Source organism: Saccoglossus kowalevskii, chromosome 14, assembly GCF_978046115.1.
Source record: "Saccoglossus kowalevskii chromosome 14, keSacKowa6.1, whole genome shotgun sequence".
In the NCBI taxonomy this organism is placed as follows: Eukaryota; Metazoa; Hemichordata; class Enteropneusta; family Harrimaniidae; genus Saccoglossus; species Saccoglossus kowalevskii.
Window position 1 is genome coordinate 22,493,640 of NC_140654.1, and position 22,409 is coordinate 22,516,048.

Consider the following 22,409-nt stretch of genomic DNA (forward strand, 5'->3'; position numbering starts at 1 on the left):
GCAAAAAAACAAGTAGTGCGCATTATGTAGTCTATAAAAAGAAATCACATAATAACTATGGCATTCTACAATGGAAAACTGCCTGTAATTGTTATATCTGTCTAATTATTGATGAAACAGGTCCTGTATTTGGTTTGTTGACATGCGCCCACTACTGACAATTTGTGACAAAAGTAACATGATAGTTCTTTGTGAAACATGCACATACTTTGGATAAAAATAACGCTTGTATTGTAATCTGCCAAACCATATATGAATTGTGTGTTCTATTCAAATAAATTTAAAATATTATTGGTAGACTTGTGTTCTATAGACTATCTGATTTGTAAATTTTTAAACATAATAATCTAATATTTGATAAATGAATTATCCACAATAGCGTGTGTATTATGCTTATATCAAAGGAATTGTTTGAAATACATGATAGTACCTGACACCCCTATGGTCAAATTGGTTTGGCTACATTGACACAATGCAAAATGGCTACACTTTAGTCGTTGATTCTGTGCGATTTGCTAACAATATAGCATGTAGTTGCGTGTTGTTGAGTGCCTGATATAATATTGTTTTCATTAATTAATGAGGTGCTAAATGTTTGAGGTCAGGGAATAACATTTTCTCACGGCCTGCTTTGGTGTGCAAGAAAGTTCTTGTTCCACGCTATATTGTTTAATATCGCTTATAAACAGGTGGTAGCATATGGTCTACATCACACAATCACAAAAAAATTATTATAACATCGTATATTGCAAAGCATACTGTATATTTAAAAAGGTCTAACAGATTTCAAAACATTGGTCTCCCCTTCGAAACTGAAGTCCAGGTCATACTAATTAACCCTCGATCAGTATGACAATAGTTCTTTAATTGGTGTCCTATTTACATAATAATCAGACAAAGTTGCCTAAAATCATTTTCAAATAACTTTAATAAATCAGAATAAATTCGCATATTAAAACCCGGAAACAATGAAAGCACAATATTTTTCACACAATGGCTCAGATCAGTATCCAAAAACTCTTAGTGGCTGTCCCGCCAAAAATATCAAAGTATGAGCCACAGTGTAGGCGATGTTTAAAAAAAGTCAAAGGACTATTTTGATCCTACTTGATACATCAGCCAGCTGTCAATAGACTTCATTTGAATACCGAACAGACCAATTAGTGAAGATGATATTTGTAAATATCGTCATCTTTGTCAAAAACAAAAATAACGAAAATTATCCCAATTAATGAGTGCTAAAATCACAATAATATGAGCTTATGATTTAAAGAAAGGACTGATTGTTTTTTTTTGTGAAATAATAGTCATAATTATAATTAGTGACATTTTAACAAATACAAATTTGTAAATGTTATTTTATCTCCGGTAACACCGACGTAATTATCAATAGATTCATAACAACCAATCACATTTCCCATGCATGTGATACAGACATTCAGGAAATATTGTGTGTATTCATTCGACTGTGAAAGATGAATACTGTCGTTTTTCTCCTGCTACTGATGGCATCAGGTAATGTGTTGGGCCACGAAAAGCCTCCTCATATTATTTTTATAGTTGTAGATGATCTCGGATGGAATGACGTTGGTTATAATAATCCCGTATTCAAGACGCCTACCATCGACAGGCTTGCCGGTAATGGGGTGAAACTTCTGAATTACTACGTGGCGAGCCATTGCCTTCCATCTAGAAATATGTTGATGACTGGAAGACATGCTGTGAGTTATAAATATTATTAAATTAACCGCACATAACTAGATGTAGAATATTGTGGTGATATTTTTCAGATAACAGTCGATATGCAATCACTGTAAAGAACAATGATAATTGAGTAATATGCTTGTTTATATTTATTTTGGAAATGTAATTTGTTGATATATACTAATATTACGAAACTGACGTTGCGTTGACGGTGTTGTGTTCTATATGTATGACGTACATTTCAATCTGCTCTCACAGATGAATGCGTATATTTGCATTTTCTACAACATAGTCTATGTATGCGTGTTACGAGCACACACTATATAATTACAATATATAATTAGATATTCTGAGTTAGATGTCCGTCTCTACCTCCGTCACAATAGGCGGATAAGGACGACTGTACTATAAAATAAGTTTCCTTTGCTTCTAATAATTCATATGTCTATGTGGATTTTGTCTGCCAACTGATATTAACATCAATTCCATATTTAAAAAATAAAAACACAGAACAGAAAAAAACTCAGGATGGAAGACGAAAACCAGATATCAGTTATACCAGCTATTTAACATACATTTGTTATTTCACTTCAAGATTCAACTCGGGATTCCGAACGATGGTTTCGGATATCATCCCCGGTCGTTGCCATTGGACGAGACTACCATTGCAGAACCATTGAAACACGCTGGGTATTCAAACCATATAGTTGGTAAATGGCATTGTGGGTATTACGCAGATAATTGCTTGCCTCATAACAGAGGATTTGACACATTTTTCGGTGAGCATTTCAGGATTGATTTAAATTTATCGTATATTAGTTTATGGAAACATAATTCTTACATGACATTCCAATGTATTTTTACTCTCAATGTGCCTGTCTCATGTATTTAAATTCTCCACTAGTTTGGGCTTGTGCTTTAATTTGTGTGTTAGTTGTTATGTTTTTTCTTTCTTTTTGAACTATGAATGCCAATACCGTTTCAAAACTATGAAGTTGAACATCATTTGAGTATGATGCTATTTACCCTTGACATACTATGGATGAGGGGGTTAAATAATTGAACTTCTGTGATCATAATGATATTGATCCACTCAATTGGTCTAATCAACCTTAATTAATCGGTCACAACAACGGCTTAAATGACCGAGAGTATACAAACTACTGTAAAACATGTTGAAAAAGCGGCACGCAATTTTAACGAATTGTTGTAAAATGACGTAATAGCGAAATGTTGAGTTAACAAATCTCCCTTGTCATTGTTGATTTCTTTGTTTGGCGGCCATTTTGAATTGATAATAAAGTCATTAGCGACATCTTGAATTAGCGAATAAGTTCTCGCTAAATTCGCAAAAAAGACATGTTTTACAGTATAATCTAATCAATGAATATAACACTTATTACAATTTTGTATTATTTTTGTTTAATTGTGCATTTATATTAATAGGTTTCGTTGGAGCAGGTATAGACCACTATACGCACAGCGATCATTTTAATCATATGCACAATCTCAGAAAAAATGATGATTGTATAGCTAAGAAGTATATTGGTAAATATTCCACAACAATCTTTGCAAATGAAGGAAAGGATATAATTAATGCACATGATCAAAACAAAGTAAGTTTGCATTATAATAAAATAAAGATAGTCTATATGGTCACATTGATGTCATCTATGTGTTATCAGCCTTGCTCAATTGTTTTTAAATGGGCATGATTGTATGATCTTTTTCAGTGAAGAGGTTTCCAGTGGCGAACAAAATAGGTATCAGCAAAATGTGACACTCAAAATGCAAGAAATAGCCTGTAAAAGTTTTAAAGCTGAGCATGCCCCCGGACCCGCTCGTGAGATAGCACCTTAGGCGCAGGGTTGGTTAGCACACCCCCCCCCCAATTCAAAATGTCGTGCCGCCGCTTCTGTGTTCTTTTCCAATTTCGCTGCTCTCACAATCATGGTCGTCATGACTAACCCCCACCCAAACACCCACCCCCATCCACCCCCCACCCCCCAGCGATATATACTGGTTGTGAGAAAATTGATATTCTGATTCTGTTCGGATTTACAAAATGTGAATGCAGTGAACTGACACATGTTCATATCTTCCTATCATAGCCACTGTTTCTATACCTGTCATTTTCTGCGGTACACGCACCTCTCGAGGTTCCGTCCTCGTATTTGAAACAATACGAGTCAACTATTCATGACGAGGACAGACGAACATATGCAGCGATGACATCATGTGTAGACGAGGCTATCGCGAATATCACTGAGGCACTTGAAGAGAAGAACATGTTGAAAAACAGTATAATCGTTTTCACTTCCGGTAATAAATATTAAAATAATCGTATATACATAATGATTGTGTGTGATACAACCCTCTTATCATAGTTATTCCTTCCGTTACACGACGAATCTGTTTATGTTGATAGACAATTGGTAGAATCAGCTGAGCAAATTTACGGAAGGTCGGAAATCATTGTTTCCCATCAAATTTGACATTCAGTTTCATTATCCAGCTAAACGTTCGTATACATTTTCAAGTGAGGTTCAAAATGTTTGTTCCTAATTTAGTGTTTAATCATACAACATTGCAGACAATGGCGGGGCTTTGGTGAATTCGGCTGGCAACAACTGGCCTCTGAGAGGAGGAAAGCATACGAGTTGGGAAGGAGGTGTGAGAGCTGTTGGATTCGTTTATGGTGATTTGCTTCCTCGTCACTCACGGGGTACCGAGAATACGGGTCTGATGCATATCACAGACTGGTTCCCAACTTTAATAACATTGGCTGGTGGCAATCCACATGTCGGAAAGAAGCTATACGGAGTTGATCAGTGGAATATGATAACGTATGTGCCACATTTACGTATCAAACCTGTATCTTTCTTTTCATATGTGTAAATGTGTGAATAGTGTTTCCCGCTGCTGTTGTTGCTGTTGTTGTTGTTGTGCCAGTATTCAAAGTGGGTAGTATATTTTATCACAAAATTTAACTAAGGCATTGGAAAACTATAGTGTAATAATGGGAGTAGTCATACAATACGAAATGCCTCTTTGATATCTTACAGAGGAGAAGACAAATCTGGGCGCGACGATGTGTTGATTACGCTTGAGGAAGATAATAAAGCAGGTGCACCCTATAGAACTGGTATATATAAGAATAATGCTTTTGACATAACAACACATGCAGCGATAAAAATGGGAAAATGGAAGTTATTGACTGGACCAATTGGAGGTGAGCGTTTGTCAATATTATCCGTCTCCGATATTTTGAGTGCGAAATATTTATATGCAGATAAACATTCGCAAATAAAACAAGCAGCCTGTCGGCTGAGATAGCTCCACTGTTAGCAATGCACATTTCAATTAAAGAACTAAAGATATCATGAGAAAATGAACAATATATATAGTATCAAAGCAATCGAATTTCCATCAAGAATTCCAAAATATAACTTTTTAACAAAAACTACAAACATATTCACCAAAATTAGACAATTGAAGATATCATCACAAAATGAACAAATGTGAGAGAGGTTTACCTCAGGTACCTATGTGTATAGTATCAAAGCAATTAGACTTGAGGTTTTAAATATCAATATTTCAAATATTGAAGATATCATCACAAATTATTTATTTATTTATTTATTTATTTATTTATTTATTTATTTATTTATTTATTTATTTATTTATTTATTTATTTATTTATTTATTTATTTATTTATTTATTTATTTATTTATTTATTTATTTATTTATTTATTTATTTATTTATTTATTTATTTATTTATTTATTTATTTATTTATTTATTTATTTATTTATATTTTTGCTTTTTGTGTATGTCAGGACCAAGTGATTGGGTTAAACCCCAAGAGATAAACTCTGACCATAGAATAGTAGAGGATCGTGATTTCGACGCAACACGTATGGTGCGACTATATAACATAGAAGACGATCAAACTGAAACAACTGATTTATCAGAGATTAATCAGCATATTGTGATTGAAATGCTTGCAAAGCTTCATAACTTTTCGAAGCAGTCCGTTCCTGCCCAGTCAAGAATATATCCACGTGCTGATTTTGATGGGATGGGAGAATGCATAAGTCCATGGGTATAACGAATGGCACAATACATATCATTCATGTAATATAGAAGTATTAGAAAAACAAATAAAACAATATGTTCAATAACAAACCTATGTTCTTACATTCATTTTTTTAATTATATCGTGTGTCCAACATGCGATAAGTATGTTAGTTCGAAGCATATATATATATATATATATATATATATATGATATATATATATATATATATATCACATGAACCAACATGATGTGAGCTTAATTTTTAAAATCATGCAAATTTACAGATGTCAACTCCAAAAATCTGGTTTAGTTATAGAACGCCTATGAATACACGTTTTACATCCGTCATACCTAAAAACAAACTACTGCACGATAAATTATTCACTTACTTGTCGGCCTTCTTTCACTCTATAGAATGATGGGAAAAAATTAACAGTTTTGATTGCTTATTTGGTTTGTTTAAAGAATACATAGATCTTATCTAGTTCAACACTTTTCTTGAAACTCCACAATAAAAAGCCTACCGCAGATCAACAACGCAAGCATCAAAATGAGATTTTTCTGCATTGTAGACATATTTATTCGTTAATGATTTTAATATTTGTGGTATGATGTTGTTGTTTTTTAAATTGAATTTGTCATGTAATTTTTATGACAAATCTAAAAATAGTTGTATTTTGTTTAATATTCAGAAGTTTTGATATACATTTTGGACATGCAATACCTCTATGAGCTGGTGTTCAATTCAGATGGAAAAACATAATTTGATAGATCTGGTTGAAATGTTTCCTCAAACAGGTTATTAGTGAAGAGTTTGAGAACTTAAGTATGTCATTGATGATAGCATCACGATCTGGTGATTCCACAGTTTTGATGCAACGGAATGTCAAAGCTTCCATTAGGTGTGTATTTTGCTATTTCGGTAATTTTATTATTTCTATCTCTATGCAGTTTTCAATGTAGTATATTCTAGAAAAATAGAAATAAAATATGTGCCACTAAAAAACATATAAGGGTGTTTTTCTATTATTGCTATGTTACATGTCTGAATTGGATACTTATATGGTAAGCGTAACATTTCCACGTGTTAATGCATAATAATACAGTAAAATCATGCAAAAAGCATAAAATAGAGCGAAATATTTTCTTTCTGTAATATTCTTGTATAATCAGTAATTATGGAAATTATCATTGGTCTGCATATGAAATTTTCGTCATGACATAAATATAGTTCTCAATTTTATTGTAAAAATCAGTTGTTTTGTTTCCGAACGAAGCAATAAATTTCACAATGTCAAAAACAAAAAGTCTGTATTGTAGTGTTCTCCTCAGTGCTTTAGGAATTCTAGCATGTTAAAGATTTTTGGACAACTGTTCGATTTAAAAAAAAAAAGTCTTACTGTATTCAGAACCAACTTGAATAAAAAATGTCTCATTTCACATAAAACCTAGAAACTGAGTTAAAGTTAAACGCTGAAAACACGTATACATCTCATAAATACGTATTATACTAGTGTAACAATAAGATGGACGAACACTGTCATATGTCATCATCGACATATAATCCACATGCATGCTCATTGAATAGATGTATTATACTATTTGAATAAGCTGTGCATGGTTGGATACTCCTCGACGTCGATGAAGCAATGCCTCTATGCTTCACATTTTAGTTGCGTATTAACAATAAAAGGAGGCTTGACACGTTGTATCTTTCGATGAAATCACTACATGTATTTTCACAGCAAGACTCTTAGCTCTGTTTTGTAAATACGTTCACGTTATTTAAACAAGGCCAGGCTCAATTGCAATTTCGTTGTGTTTTGACATACATATGATCGCGTAATTTCAGAATTATTGCTTCTGTATAGGTTTCACGTACCTTGGTATTAGTAAAATTATTATGATTTTATTCATACTGAATGCTGAAATCACTTTTAAATATTTAACAAATACATTATATGTAAAACATATCGTATTTCAATATCATGTATAATATTCGAAGTTGCGTGATTGTGAATTGAATTGAATTGAATTGAATTGGATAGTTTAGATTTGTATTGTAATGCCTCAACATGTTTCATGGTGTGTATCTCATCTTTGATCAGTATACAAATGCTGTATTCAGCACACAGAGTGCAAGAAACACCTCACGTTTGAATACACTTCTTTCTCGACGAGAATTAAAGGCAGGTTATATTCTGCATTAGATTATTTGAATAAGAGTACGCATGGCCAACTGGATTGTTATTTATTGAAATAAGGAATAACAGTGTACAAATAGATTTTAAAATAAGTGATAGCTGGATTCTCGTGAACAAGTATATTACATAATTTTGTAAGATTCAGTGTTAGACGGAATGCAAAATAGATGTATATGATTTTGATTTTAGTCATATAAAACATAATATGAGCACGTAGTTATATAAGAACGACAAGAGAACAAGAAAAGTCCATAGCACAATACTTATTTGTTCATCGTGTATTCTCTCTGGCATTTTAGGACCGTCTTTACTAGACTCGTCACATCCGATAATGTACAACACACACACACACTTACATAACGTAAGGTTCATGCCAGGTGCGGCCACGTATGCGCAGTCGGTCCGGCGAACCATGACTGACAAAAACATCGACAAAATAGTAACCCCCGTTGCTGGCACGCCGACCGCCCAGGAAAAACCAGGAATAAAACGAACCCCTTTGGGGACCAAAAATACCTGGAAACCTGTACCCGTCGCACTGTCGAACGTGCCCAGGGGAAGGTGGCGGGTGTCGCCCTGTATTATACAACAAACTTACAAAACAACCAGTTGAAAACTGCACTGTAGCGAGACTGGCCTAGATTGACATTCAACCTTCTGTCCTCCACTTAAATACCCCTTGTCAATATTAATTAACACTTAAAGCGAGGGAGTCATCACCTGCGCATGTGTCAGATGGCCATAGCGTGTCATTGTTTACAAACAAGCGTCTACCCATGGGCCTTTACGTTTTTAGCATGTGTTATCATCGCTTGGGACTCGCGTGCTCACGTGACGACCCTCCCGATTTAATGCTTCACTGACTTTGTTACTAAATTACCGATTCTTTGTTGCAAATATTATTACATAATGGTCTGGCGCTTTCCACTACATAAATATTCAATCGCTGTTAATGTAAAAGTAGTCATTATAAGCGAAGTGTGGATGCGCAAGTACTAAACTACGTATTGTCTTTGTCGTCTGCTACAATGAGATTACAGCAAATAAAAGATATACGAAATAGAGATGGATAAAGAACCACACATCGTTACAATATCATTCACTTTGCTTTGTTGGAACGAGTGTATTTATGCAGTTAATACAAATTACAGTTTTATTTATTTATTTATTTATTTATTTATTTATTTATTTATTTATTTATTTATTTATTTATTTATTTATTTATTTATTTATTTATTTATTTATTTATTTATTTATTTATTTATTTATTTATTTATTTATTTATTTATTGAAGGGATGCCAATATACATTAAAGGTCTTAAAGGTGCTTAATGAGGCTGATTTTTAAATGAGTTGGCAAGTTGTTCCATAACATTACTCGTCTGTACTGAAACGTGCTTTGACCCATAACATAAATAACTTTCATTTAGAAATGCATAGATTATCGTTCGTTAAGAAAGAAGCATTTACTATACTTGTGAGATCGGTCTCATCATCTCACTTAAAATACATAAAAGTACCTAGAAAGTATGAAATTCTGTAGTCAGCTACAAAGTCAAACGACGATTCGCTAAAGTTGCCTTAAGAAATCACCGAACTGCTCTTTTTTGAAGCTTATAAACCCAGCATTATTGTGATTGACTTGTATTGCCCTATACTATATAGAAATATTCCAATAAAGACTGAAAAAAAAACAAGTGTTCTCCTGGCGGAAATAGGTAAAACGCTTTATTTGTTATCCCTCCGACAGACTACCTGCTTGACTGACTGACTGTGACTGTTTTACTTATTTCACCATTAAAATTAGCTAGAGAATCTTCGCCAACCTAGTTTAACCTTTGACGGGATCCAACCAGCATGGAGTTTGATTTAGATCATCATCATTAAAAAACTTCGCTACTACACTGACACTTCGTCCACATGATAACAGAGTTTGGTCGTCAGAAGACATATCATTCAAACTGCTCCGAAGAAATAATGGAAGGTTATTTATGAATAAAGAAATAATACTGGTACTAAAATTGAACCCAGTGGTACACTATGTCGACTATTCACCCATAAGCAACGCATTTTTTTTCTGTGGCTGATAAATAACTAAACCATTTTAGGGAAACTGGAAAATGCTTATTCAATAACAAGTGTCAATCTATCATATCAAACGCCTTGCTTAATTCAAGATAAAGCAAACAACTCAATAAGTCATCATCCATATTGCTAAGTAATGCATCACATAGCTTAATCATAGCTGTGGGATTTCCGAATGGGATTTCCGAAAACCTGACTGCGATATAGAAATTAAATCATAACAATTCAAATAATGGTATAAGTGATCATGCGCGTGTTTTGATGATCATTAAATGTAACGAAATAGGATCCACTCTTGTGTAATGAAATCATTTTGCATGCTTGAACATGTCCGGGAAATACCTGATCGAATACTGAGATTGAATTAAATGAATAAATGAGAAATACACATTTGAAAATAGCAGAAATACACTAAATCTAGATGACGTATTGTCAAGGCCAGCTCACAGTGAGAACAGTTGGCTCTTCACGTAAAGACATGTGACTGGCGGTATAACAAATGGTCAAGTAATGGACAATTTGGAAATTGCAAATTCGTAAAATATGAATTCCCCACAACATATGCGAATGTGTATTAAAATTATTAAAGCTATGGCTAACTGAAACATGAACGATCAATTCGTTTTTTATATATGCGTCAGCATTGTTTGATCTATTGACTTCAATAAGATGAACATTTTTCTCACCGGTCTAGATTACAATAACTACCAGATTACATGTGGCTCTATATTGGTTTGGACCAGTAATATCTCCCAAAATACGCGCAAACCTTCGAAAATTGTCTCTTTCTCTAATTATGAGTGATACAATATTCAGGCTACCGGATGTCTTATTTTGTCCACACGTCTACAAACAAAAGGTGCATGCGAAAAACAAAAGAATGCCACGTCTCAAATGCCAAATGGACGCAGGCCGCGTAACACCATTTATAATTTGAGAATAATTAAGGTTGTATGCGCGGAAATGTACTGCGCATACGTTCTGTGCATTTGAAGCAGACTTTCAAGATGGCTGCCACAACAAACAAGTACGCTTCGCGATCGCCGAATGCACGCAAATTTAAAGGATTTTTGACCGAGAAAGAGAAGAGAAGAAGATTGGAAGTTATCCAGGCGAACCGCCAATATAAGAAAGTTTCTGAAGTAGTTTTAGAATCAAATTCAGGTACGTACGTACGGTGTCAGTATACGACGTAAACTTTGGTTGAATCGTCTGCAACTGTATCCACAACTCGAATCAATATATTTTCGCATTTTATTTGTTTTTATGAACATCAGATTATGCTTATTTTGGGGGAAACAGTGTTTATTTTTTCCTAATTCCTGTTTCACTAAATACAGAAATTGTGATAAAAAATATATTTGACAACGAAGTTTGTCTGTCGCGTCGTCTGCAGCTTTCATTATTTATGACGAGGTGCCTTCAACGCGAACTGGTAATTTTAACTATACGCACAAAACCCTCAATTTGAGGGCATGATTGTCCTCACACTTCCATATAACCAAGGGGATACAATTTTAACTATGAATAAACAGCATGTTCAAATATTTTCTATATTTTGCTGTTTTGAAATCCATATTTATTTTCCTAGTGTTATAAATTTAGAGCATTGAAATTTCATCTGTTTACTCTTCAGAAAAACATTAACATGTAACATGATGAACTTGCGGCTGTGTTGAGGAAATTAAAATTAAAATACTTGCATATTATAGTAGATACTTGAATTTTATTTTTTCTATTTGTTATTGTGTCAAATATTTTTTGTTCTAAATACATTGTAATATATATTTTTGGACATTTTCTCCCAATAAATGTTTTTTTTCTGAAAATAAGCCATGACCTAAAATTTATTGTTATTTTTCACATTATCTGAATGTGTGAGAGTTTCTGTTTTGCCTATGGCTCCTTTGGAAATGATGATTTTGGAATAATGGTTTCTTTTTATTTCTGTAAATATTCATACATTTCTTATGAATAGCACAGATAGTATGTTAACACCTTACTGCTGTCAATATCTGTTAGCCAGTATAGTAGTGCAAATTGCATGAAATTTATTTACATGATGACTGTAATGATAATCTGATTTATCTTTACAGAAGTTACTTCAGAAAGTGCTATAAATTGGAATGTTGGATGCAGAATAGTACAGCTGTCTGTTCTAGCTGAGGGATTAAAAGCCTGTGCTGTGTGTTGTGAACACCTTGTTCTGGTGGATTGCCAGGAGGAGAGACGATATGGTCTTGGTAGTGTACTGTATATACCTTGCCAGAGATATGGTGCTGTAAACCATGTGTATACAGGTTCGACACATAGGAATGCTAAATCAAACCAAGGATTACCTATATTTGATGTAAATACCAAATTAGTCACCGGTTAGATTTACAGGCAAACTAAGGATTCATCTCAATTATTAACCTCTTATGGTCATATATTGGTGATCATACTTTTAGTAATGTAGGGCAGCAAAAACTAATCTTATAAAATGTTAATCTAAGTTGTTTCTTATTTCATAACATAGGAATGGTACAGACTCATGTGAATAACTTCCTTGCCTCACTGAATATACCGGGTATACACCACAAGACATTAAAGAAAAGAGAAAGAGAAGCAGGTGTTGGTATTGAGAATGTTGCAAAACGACTGTGTGTTAAAGCTCTAACTGAAGAACAAAAACTTAGTTCACATGAAAATCAAGTTGATATTTCCTTTGATGGTGCATGGCAGCGCCGTGGCTCTGGCAAAGAATATAACAGTCTGTCAGGTCATGGTGCTGCTATAGGGGAAGCAACTGGTAAAATTATGGGATATGCTGTGCGTTCAAAGGGATGCAACATTTGTGAAAATGGGGATATGAACACAAGAAAACATGACTGTCGTAAAAACTGGACAGGGAGTTCCAAAGCTATGGAAGGAGATATTGCTGTTGAAGTGGTAAAAACTATTAACCAAACTAGTGCTAAAACAGTATATTTAACTATACATGAGGATACAACAACCATTCATAAACTAAGAACAGAAATTAACCAAGATATTGAAAAGAGACCAGATATGAACCACACCAAAAAAGGTCTAGGAAATATGAACTTTCAAAAACTCACAAAATATTAACACCACGTGTTATCAAGTATTTTCAAACATGTTTTTCCTATGCTGTTACTCAGAACTAAGGTAGACCAGCTTTAATCAATAACAAACTTGCCATTGTTCCCCATGCATTTGGATCTCATGAATCATGAGATCGTAAATGGTGTGGTTACCAACGTCAGCCAGATACTTACTGCCACAAACGTCTTCCATATGGTAAAGATCTTTCTGGGGTAGAATTGCGTAAAGATTTAAAATCTATTTTTTGAAATTTATGCTGCATGTGCAAATAAACTTTCTCTTATGAGTTCAACACAAGCCAATGAAAGCTTTCATAACACTGTTGCTTCTAAAGCACTAAAAAACAGACATTACAGTAAATCAGAAAGTTTAAATATCCGCATTGCAGCAGCAGTTTCACAGAAAAATAGTGGATACACATATGTTTGTAGTGTTAACAAAGAAAATGGACTATCTCCTGGAATTGTTTCACAGGTGAGGGGAATAAAACTAGACAATAAAGCAAGAACAAGAAATATGCAGACAGAAAACAAAAAATACAAACTTAGACGTATACAATTAAAAGAGGAGCGAAACAAAAAATGTAATGCTACTGAGTTAAGAGAAGGTGACACATACAACACAAACATTGCAATTAGAAATGACATTGATATTACATGTATTCCTGAACCAGTTAATGTTCCTGTAAGTTTTCCAGTAAACATACTTCAAGATTCTCCTGTTGTTGTATTTGATCTTGAAACAACATCATTTGGTATTGATTCCTCAATTTGTCAGATTGCTGCATCTTATGATGGTAAAATATTTGATGAGTATGTTGACCCCTGTCAGCCAATACATCCAGCAGCATCCAAAGTAACTGGGTTGACATATACATGTGGTAAACTGTTTCATAACTTTAATTTAGTACCAACATTATCACAGAAAGATGCTCTTGGGAGTTTTATAGAATGGATTCCATTAAATTCTGTGTTAGTTGCACATAACTTTAAGAATTTTGATGCTAGGATTCTGGTTAGTTCTGTGCAAAGATATGGTCTTTTAGACAAACTAAAACATAAACATTGCTGCTTTTCTGATACGCTCTCTGTATTTCGTGAAATTTTACAACCTCGATCATCTTACTCTGAAGAAAACCTGGTTAATGATTATATACACACTGAATACAGTGCTCACAATGCAAAACATGATGTACATATGCTTCAACAATTGATTGTTAAATGTAATGTTGACATCAGCCATATTAGTAAACATAGCTTCTCTGTTGATTTTATTATAGAAGCCCTTGAATTTCTATTGTGTAAAAAGAAAAATCTGTCTTCTCTTAGTCAACTAATAAGTAAGAAGGTAATTAAAAGTGTATGGCTGAGAAAATAGCTGCTTCTGGTCTGGCTTTTTGTCACTTGAACTTGGCTTATAGCAGAGGAGGGATAGATGGATTGGTGAAGTTGCTTAGTGAAGATTATTTTGGTCATCCACGGGTAACCAAACATAAAAAACATTCTTGTCACTATCGCAGTTTTTTGAAAAGAAGTAACTATATTTAAAACAATGATTAATGACTCTTGTGATATTTTTTTAGTTCACTAATCCATCCATCCATGACATCTTTGAGAACACTAAACTGATATTTGGTATGTAAATGTCTCATAGGGTGAAAATGGGATTATTCATGCAATGTTGGCATATTTTCAGAAAAGAAAACACTTTTTTTGTCCATTGAAGGTTATTGTATATGTTATGAAGGTTATATATGTATTTATATCCAGATTTAAAAATAAATAAATACATACAATTGTATTTAATAAAATGATAAAGCAAGTGTTATATGATTTTAAAATAGATGAAATATTTAAATATATTAGTATTTATGGACCACTATTATTTATTTATCGATATATGAATATTTAAAAAAAACAGAACACAAAATATATATTACTTACAACTAAACAATACTGATCCTTTTGTCACTTCATGTATGTAACACTAGTCATACTCTGTCTTGTATGTATGTTACAGCACCCCCCCCCCTCCCCACCTGTGCACTAACTGAGATTACAATGCTTTCATCAGTATCCCTCAGAAGAAAATAATACTTCAGTGCATTAGTGGCTTGACTTTGAATTCTTATATTTCCAATGAAAGGTAAGAATATTCTCCCAAGCACCCAGCCAATATATATAAACTGTACTTCATATATAAAACAATATAATCTACTGATGTTGGATGTACATGACCATATTTGATGTACACCGATATGTATATTGACAAAGGCAAAGGTCAAAGGTCACGTAAATGATCCAACATGGCCACTAAGAATATTGAAACTGACAATTAAACTATTTTTTTCTCAAAAAGTAGTGCATTAGCATACCATTATCAATGTATAATATGGAATAACTTCATAAGTACTCAACATGTACACAATTTCAAGAGATTTCCATGGATGATTTTTTTTTTTGTAGGACAGTTTCTATGATTTTTTTTTCTAAAATACAAAACCAAATGAAGGAAACTCTGTTTTCTTTAAATAGGTAATTTCTTAAATTCATTAGAATTGAATTTAAATATGAACTCATATTATGTGCTGCATTGCCGGAAATAGACAATAGAATCTGGTCAAGTAGAGATTTCCTGTCTATCCCATTGCAGTGACTATAATTACATGCAAAATTATTCAAGACAACGGATGATGTCATAGACTTTTAAGGTATATTGTTTAGCCTAATTGAGAGTATATTGTTATGTTAAGTAGTTCACAGCTTGGGGTTGGAAACAATAGTAAGTGAGGTAATCTATTGTTTCCTTTGTTCTGTGTCCACTTGTATTTGTCAGCTGATCATATGAAGCCATGTAATAAATGGTTGTGGTTACCAGAGAACGAGATACCCTTAGGTACACTCTTAAGATGGCATTGAAGACAGCCACCCGTTATATACTTAAGGATGCGGTAGAGTTATTTTCGTGAATTTTGCTTTTTTTGTTATTACTTTTGTAAAGTTATTGGGCTCATAATTTTATCAAAATTAAAATTGAAACACATCTAGAATACCCTTTTTTTTAAAAAAAAATAAGAAAAACTACTTTTATAACGGGATACTGTACAATTTGTTTTTGAGATAAAAGTCTGGACGCAAACAATAACATTGACTTATTGCGTAATTTGCATAATCCCTTCACGACAGAAACAGTGCACACTGAAGACGACGCGGTCATATCAACTCCGGCTCCTGATTATTGATCAATCACAAAAAAGAGGCCCCAAAGAAAAACTAAAAACGCAGTTCAGAGGAAGCGAAACTTTACCTATAACAGAAATGCATTGCCGACAGTACAATGGGGTTCACACTTTGAGTATTCAAACCAAGAGGGTAAAATTTCGTCAGCAAACATGATCAATTTCCATCTTCCAAAAAGTCGGGCAGACAAGTTATGCAGGGCCGCCGTGTACTGTAACAACTTCGCTTCTTTTTGGAGGACGAATACGGACCCAAAACTTTATAGTTTTGGATTTTATTACTGCAAGGCTACTAAGTGACTCCATGTTATGTGTTTTGTTGTAAAGATCAGTCCATCTGATGCTTTAAATATCCAAAATTAGCGCAGCGCAACGTGACAAATGTTTTGTTTTTTGGCGTTTCCAGGCAGAAGAAATCTGACGCCATGGAGGTCATTCAAGTGAGTTGTGCGTCGTCAGAAATTGACCTACTTTCATGAAATTCACACACATTGATAACGTATTGGCGCAGAATAAAACCCTTGAAGCATTTTTTGAGAACTTCTCGCAATAAAAAATAAAAGGCTTTTAAATTCCTTGTCTATGGGTGAAATAACAGGAAAAATGTAAATTGGTGTCATTGTAAACAAATATGCAATCTATGTTCTAACACTCTCCAGGCATTGACGGGGCTGATGCTGTCTTGATTTTTCAGCTTTCTTTTTTTACAGAACCCCTACGGTTTTCATACAAAACTAATTTTTATTCAAAATAACACCTATATGTTTAGTTAGTAATCACGTGACTAATTCGTGGTACATGTCACAGATCATTTTTTCAAAAAGCCAGGAACAAGGGCTTCAAGAAAATATATAATTTGCTACGCATTAAAACACTTCTCCTCATGAAAACAGTTTTTACTTTTTAGAGCATGATAACTCTACCGCATCCTTAATACAAAAATATGTGGACAGACTAATCTTGTAAATATCATTGTGGCAGTCAACGGCGATTGGTATGCAAATTACGTTTGTCTGACGCATTACAAAACAAAAGTCTAGACTGTCGTAGAATAATACACAACTCGCGGACAGACAGTGTGATGAAACCCCTTTTTTACAAAGAGGAAAAACGGCCGATACAATATATTGATCTTGTGGTCTGACCTTCAGCATCAAAAGCAGTATGGCGATAGTGCTTCGCGTTCGAAAAGTGGGATAATTTTTAACATGGAATAACGGACATAAACTAAATCTTGATTCAGGTTACTTCCTGTTGTTAATTGGATTAAAACAGTTATATTTGCTAACAACTGGATCGTACATCTGTGTAAAAAATGCTTAGCTCTAATTTGGGCAGCGAATACTGCGTCTACAACTGCGTTGGCTGCGTCGCCCTGTTCATTGAACCAGAGAGTATCCAGAACGAAGCGAACAAACTTGAACAGTCACCTGCGTTACTGCATTTACCTATTTTTAAAAATAGAGTTTGGCACACAATTACATATCGTCCATTGGTAATACACTGGGCCAGTGTAGGATATATCATCAAGTTTTACGGCAAGTTGGGCATTTAATGGTGGAGTGTTGATGGAAACATCTATAACATATCGAAAGCTTGGAACGTCACCTGTCTATTACGAAGCACACAAAAGTGAAAAAATGAAAAATATAAACTCAAAATTAAATTTTGTTTTAATAGATGTTTATGCAATGCATTCTCTATGGCACATCCTGTGATGTTTATTTGACTGGGGAACACTGGCCAGGGCGGAAGTCGGCCATCTTGTCCACTCATTTCTGGCAATGATAAGATGAAACCAATTTCAGTAAAAATGTGGATTAAGACTGAGTATAAATGACAACTTAAGTTATTTATGAAAGCTTCTTAAAAATGCTGACTCAGCATAATTGTGAGTTGTGTATCTTAAAAATTAGTACATTAACCCCATGTTTTTTTCTTTTCTTTGAGTTTAGAGTAACATGTCCTGTACACCTGTAGTATTTTAAACGATTTTCCATGGGTTTTTTATTTTGTAGCATACATCCTTAAATCAACTACGAAATTAAACTCGTAGTTATTACAGTTAAATCGTGGAAGGTGGGACAGGAGAGAGAATATTATTGTTTTCTCGGGTTCCATGATCGCATTCAATTATTTTTTACTTGCTACTTTACATTTACAAAATGCGATTGCGTGATTAATTAGCGTTAAGCTTGGAAGCAGTCAGAGTTTTACGGAGATAAATAAACACCAAAATCACACAAAACTACCAAATCACATATCTTTATAAAATAATATTCTATCTTAATAATAATATCCTGACCGGATACCTAATAGTTACAGTATTTCTGCTTATGACCCGTTTTCCCACAACTCCAGCATAGGAGACGTGTCACCTGACCTGACCTGATATACGCGAACTGTAAGGCCTCCACAACGCAACATCTTAAATCGCTACTGTTGTGCTGCTGTGTCTATTGGAATTACACTCGTGCAAAGTATTCCAACTCTGCCACAGCTGTGGCATGTAATACGCCGTCTTTTAGTATTTTAGTATTGTGGATTTGCAAATTCAAGTGACGAATTATCAACATAGTTACTCCTACGATGAGTGCTACCATGTCGGTGTGGAAACTGGATGGATCGCGTGATAAGACACATGGTGTTAAAATTTGCCACCAACCTGCCTGTACCCCTTGAATTCAAATCTTGTCACTGTACAAATTAGTGTTGATTAAGAACATTGTTACATAATATTATGTCTTTGTCAATAAAAGGTGTACTATTGTTTTTCGCCACAAGTCGAAGTGATCGGTTTTATGAATTCACCGCTACATGTATATATTCTTTTCTTGGACACACAATTGAAATGAAATTCTTTGTTGCATTAATAGGTTTAACGATGTTGTGTTCAAGAATAAAATTCTTGAATTGGGATAGTCGTTTCCTGGCATGCGGCAGACGGTGATAGCGTATCATTGTTTACAAACAAGCGTGTACCCAAGAGCCTTTGCGTTTTTAGCGTGCTTGGTTATCGTCGCTTGGGACTCAATTCCTGCGCGTGCGCAGATGACGACCCTCCCGCTTTAACATCATTAGTTCCACAATGAATGCTAACCGAGTCTCCATTTGCAATAACTTCTTACATTTGTCAATACACCTGGAAACATCTGGAGAAAAGCGACACTGACAATGCAATAACTTCGGTTTTGTGCAATCTACTTGAATCAATTTCTCGGAGAAGTGAATCTTCAATATCATAATAATTGAATTAAGCCGATCAGATGCAGATTCATTTGACGAAAATGTTGATGAAGAATGATTGTTTTCACAGTGCTTTTCAAAGACAACAGGTTGAACAATTTCCATATTACCGTCATTTTCTGCTTTCCAAAGCTAGTATATCTTTGTTTTCCTGCACAAATATGTTTCTAAAAACTTCCAAATCTGTTAGTGCCGTATTGATTATAACTGGGGTATTGGTGGTGTATCATCTGCGCGGCGATCGACTGGTAGTTCTGATGCTGTTGATAATAATGGTGGCTGTCACTGGGTGCGGTACTTTCAGAAAGGAAACAAAATCTATGTTGAGTGCAAGATACACAGTGTATAATCAGCTTTACTCAAGTAAACAAACCTTGGATCACCATTTCCACAGGCAGTACACTTCATTATGCGATGATACCACTAGAATGCCTAAAAAAAACGCAACAGATCGCACAGCACACAAAACACACATCTGTATTCGTTGATTACTAGTCTTCGTATGTATCCTCTTATTATTTAAAATGTATAAGCGATAGGAATGTTAAAAAAATACGACTGTATAGCGGTTCATCAATTTATTCATCTCCTATGTATTATTGATAATTATCCTCACCATTAATATAATGTATACTAATTGTCACGATTATAACAGAAATTTGTACAGCTAATTTCAAAACATGCAAAAAAGGTCATATTCAAAAATATGCAAAATATACAATTATGGCCGATATTTTAGAAAATATTTAAGCTTTTTCTATGAATAATTAGTCATAGGATGTAGGAAGTAATTTGTAGCATTTTTTAACACAAAAGTTGTCATAACTTGTCATAGCTTGAATCTATACCTTGACCAGATCTAATTACTATACAATGACTTCTCTCGAATTTCAAAGTATAAATAGAAGGCATTTTCTAATATTTAACTCCAGATGGCCCTAATTATTATAAGATAGAAAAACATACTCAAGTCACACAATGGAAATGCAATGACACACATAGTTGTACAAAGTTAATCCAATGCAGCTATTTGAGAAGATTACTGCTCACAGTATAAACTGTGTTTGAAAATAAACATTGAACTAATTTTAATACCATACAGTGACTTTACACAAAGGTAAAACATTAACTAAAAACAGTAAAAGCAAAGAAACTAAAAACTATAATGAACTTAAGATGGCACTGATTCCAATAAGATGAATTGTATATGTAATCACACAACAATGGAAAATTCCAAAGGATTTCAAAACAACTATTACACCATGGATTTTCTCGTTAAATCCTGATACAGATTAGTAGGAATGAATTTCAAAACATTAAAATTACTTTTCTTTAACTAAAAAGCTTTCACAACAATTACGTTTTAACTGAAAAGATAATTACTCCATATCTCATTATTATGCATGAAATTGGTTATTTTTATACCTTTGTTTATAATATATATGATTTGAAACCGATCGAGTAAAAAATACTTGAGTTATTGCACCCGCAAGAGATAACCAATCTGTAGCCGTTGCATGTTTGTTTATATCATATATCAATTTGTAACTGATCATGTAAAAATTGGCAGCCATCTCTCATTAATTATGCTAGCAAAATGCACCAACATTGAACTTGGCCATCATTGCATGTTTGTTTATATCATATATTAATTTGTAATCGATCGCGTAAAAATTACTCGAGTTATCGCGCCCTCAAGCGAAAACCAATCAGTATATATCTCTCTTTGATTATGCAAGCGAAATGCACAAATATCAAACTTGGCCATCTTTGCATGTTTGTTCATAACATATATATATTTGAAACTGATCGTGTAAAAATTACTTGAGTTATCGCACCCACAAGTCACGCCAACAACAACAACGCAAAAATCGTCCCCTTACTGTACCTTCTCCTTCGTTTACACTGCACTACGGACTAAGCAAAAAAATAAGTAGTGCGCTCTCCTAAGACGTCACACTACCGTAACACACACGATAAAGTAAAAATATGGTTGAGTGATATCATAAATTATGGTTTAGTGATAACACAATACAAGTACATTGTATCAGAGTACAAAAGCATCCATTAAAAGTCAACGAAACCACGGAATCAAATTACTTTGCTCCATATCTTGATGTCTTCCTTGAATTTGTATTTAAGGACAACTGATGGGATTGAGTAATTTATTTTTGCCTTGATTTGGGTTAGACGCAATTGCCATTGAATCAATAACACATTATATAGAACGTTTGATCAATGCGTTCTACAACAATGAAATGAGATGTTAAAAGATACAGACTCTAGGGGAGACATTGTTTTAGTAATGTAAATATAATTGAACCACACGTGCTTATTACTTTCTCATTTAAGCGAACCTGTCTAGAGAGCCCATAAACACACGACAATCATTTCTATTCATTTAAGGTTACTATTATATTATAATGATGTGTTCCATATTCAAAACGTATCTATTTTAACATTTAAACTGAAATAACTAAACTTACATTGACATAATTACCGACATTATGTAGTCTATAAAAAGAAATCACATAATAACTATGGCATTTTACAATGGAAACTGCCTGTAATCGTTATATCTGTCTAATTATTGATGAAACAGGTCCTGTATTTGGTTTGTTGACATGCGCCCACTACTGACAATTTGTGACAAGAGTAACATGATAGTTCTTTGTGAAACATGCACATACTTTGGATAAAAATAACGCTTGTATTGTAATCTACCAAACCATATATGAATTGTGTA

The 22,409-nt window shown here is 33.8% G+C and overlaps 2 protein-coding genes across 2 annotated transcripts; both read left to right on the plus strand.

The window, feature by feature from the left end:
- The first annotated feature begins 1,448 nt into the window (after positions 1-1,448).
- LOC146734588 (arylsulfatase B-like) lies at positions 1,449-5,892 on the plus strand. The gene is made up of 7 exons (XM_085507697.1): positions 1,449-1,721; positions 2,300-2,483; positions 3,151-3,320; positions 3,816-4,026; positions 4,298-4,550; positions 4,770-4,936; positions 5,544-5,892. The coding sequence occupies exons 1-7, from the start codon at positions 1,476-1,478 to the stop codon at positions 5,813-5,815; spliced, it is 1,503 nt and encodes a 500-aa protein (XP_085363823.1). The 5' UTR covers positions 1,449-1,475; the 3' UTR covers positions 5,816-5,892.
- A 5,189-nt stretch (positions 5,893-11,081) lies between these two features.
- On the plus strand, positions 11,082-14,821 carry LOC146734589 (uncharacterized). The gene is made up of 5 exons (XM_085507544.1): positions 11,082-11,238; positions 12,171-12,374; positions 12,593-13,141; positions 13,853-14,526; positions 14,762-14,821. The coding sequence occupies exons 1-5, from the start codon at positions 11,082-11,084 to the stop codon at positions 14,819-14,821; spliced, it is 1,644 nt and encodes a 547-aa protein (XP_085363670.1).
- Positions 14,822-22,409: the final 7,588 nt, after the last annotated feature.

What these genes read in the sequence shown, in the direction of transcription:
- LOC146734588 (XM_085507697.1), top strand. Translation starts at nt 1,476, where the DNA reads ATGAATACTGTCGTTTTTCTCCTGCTACTGATGGCATCAGGTAATGTG. An exon ending in TATAATCGTTTTCACTTCCG is followed by an intron (nt 4,027 to 4,297) that starts GTAATAAATATT and finishes ACAACATTGCAG; the next exon opens with ACAATGGCGGGGCTTTGGTG. An exon ending in ATTGACTGGACCAATTGGAG is followed by an intron (nt 4,937 to 5,543) that starts GTGAGCGTTTGT and finishes TGTGTATGTCAG; the next exon opens with GACCAAGTGATTGGGTTAAA.
- LOC146734589 (XM_085507544.1), top strand. Translation starts at nt 11,082, where the DNA reads ATGGCTGCCACAACAAACAAGTACGCTTCGCGATCGCCGAATGCACGC. An exon ending in TGTAAACCATGTGTATACAG is followed by an intron (nt 12,375 to 12,592) that starts GTTCGACACATA and finishes TTCATAACATAG; the next exon opens with GAATGGTACAGACTCATGTG. An exon ending in GTCAACTAATAAGTAAGAAG is followed by an intron (nt 14,527 to 14,761) that starts GTAATTAAAAGT and finishes ATATTTTTTTAG; the next exon opens with TTCACTAATCCATCCATCCA.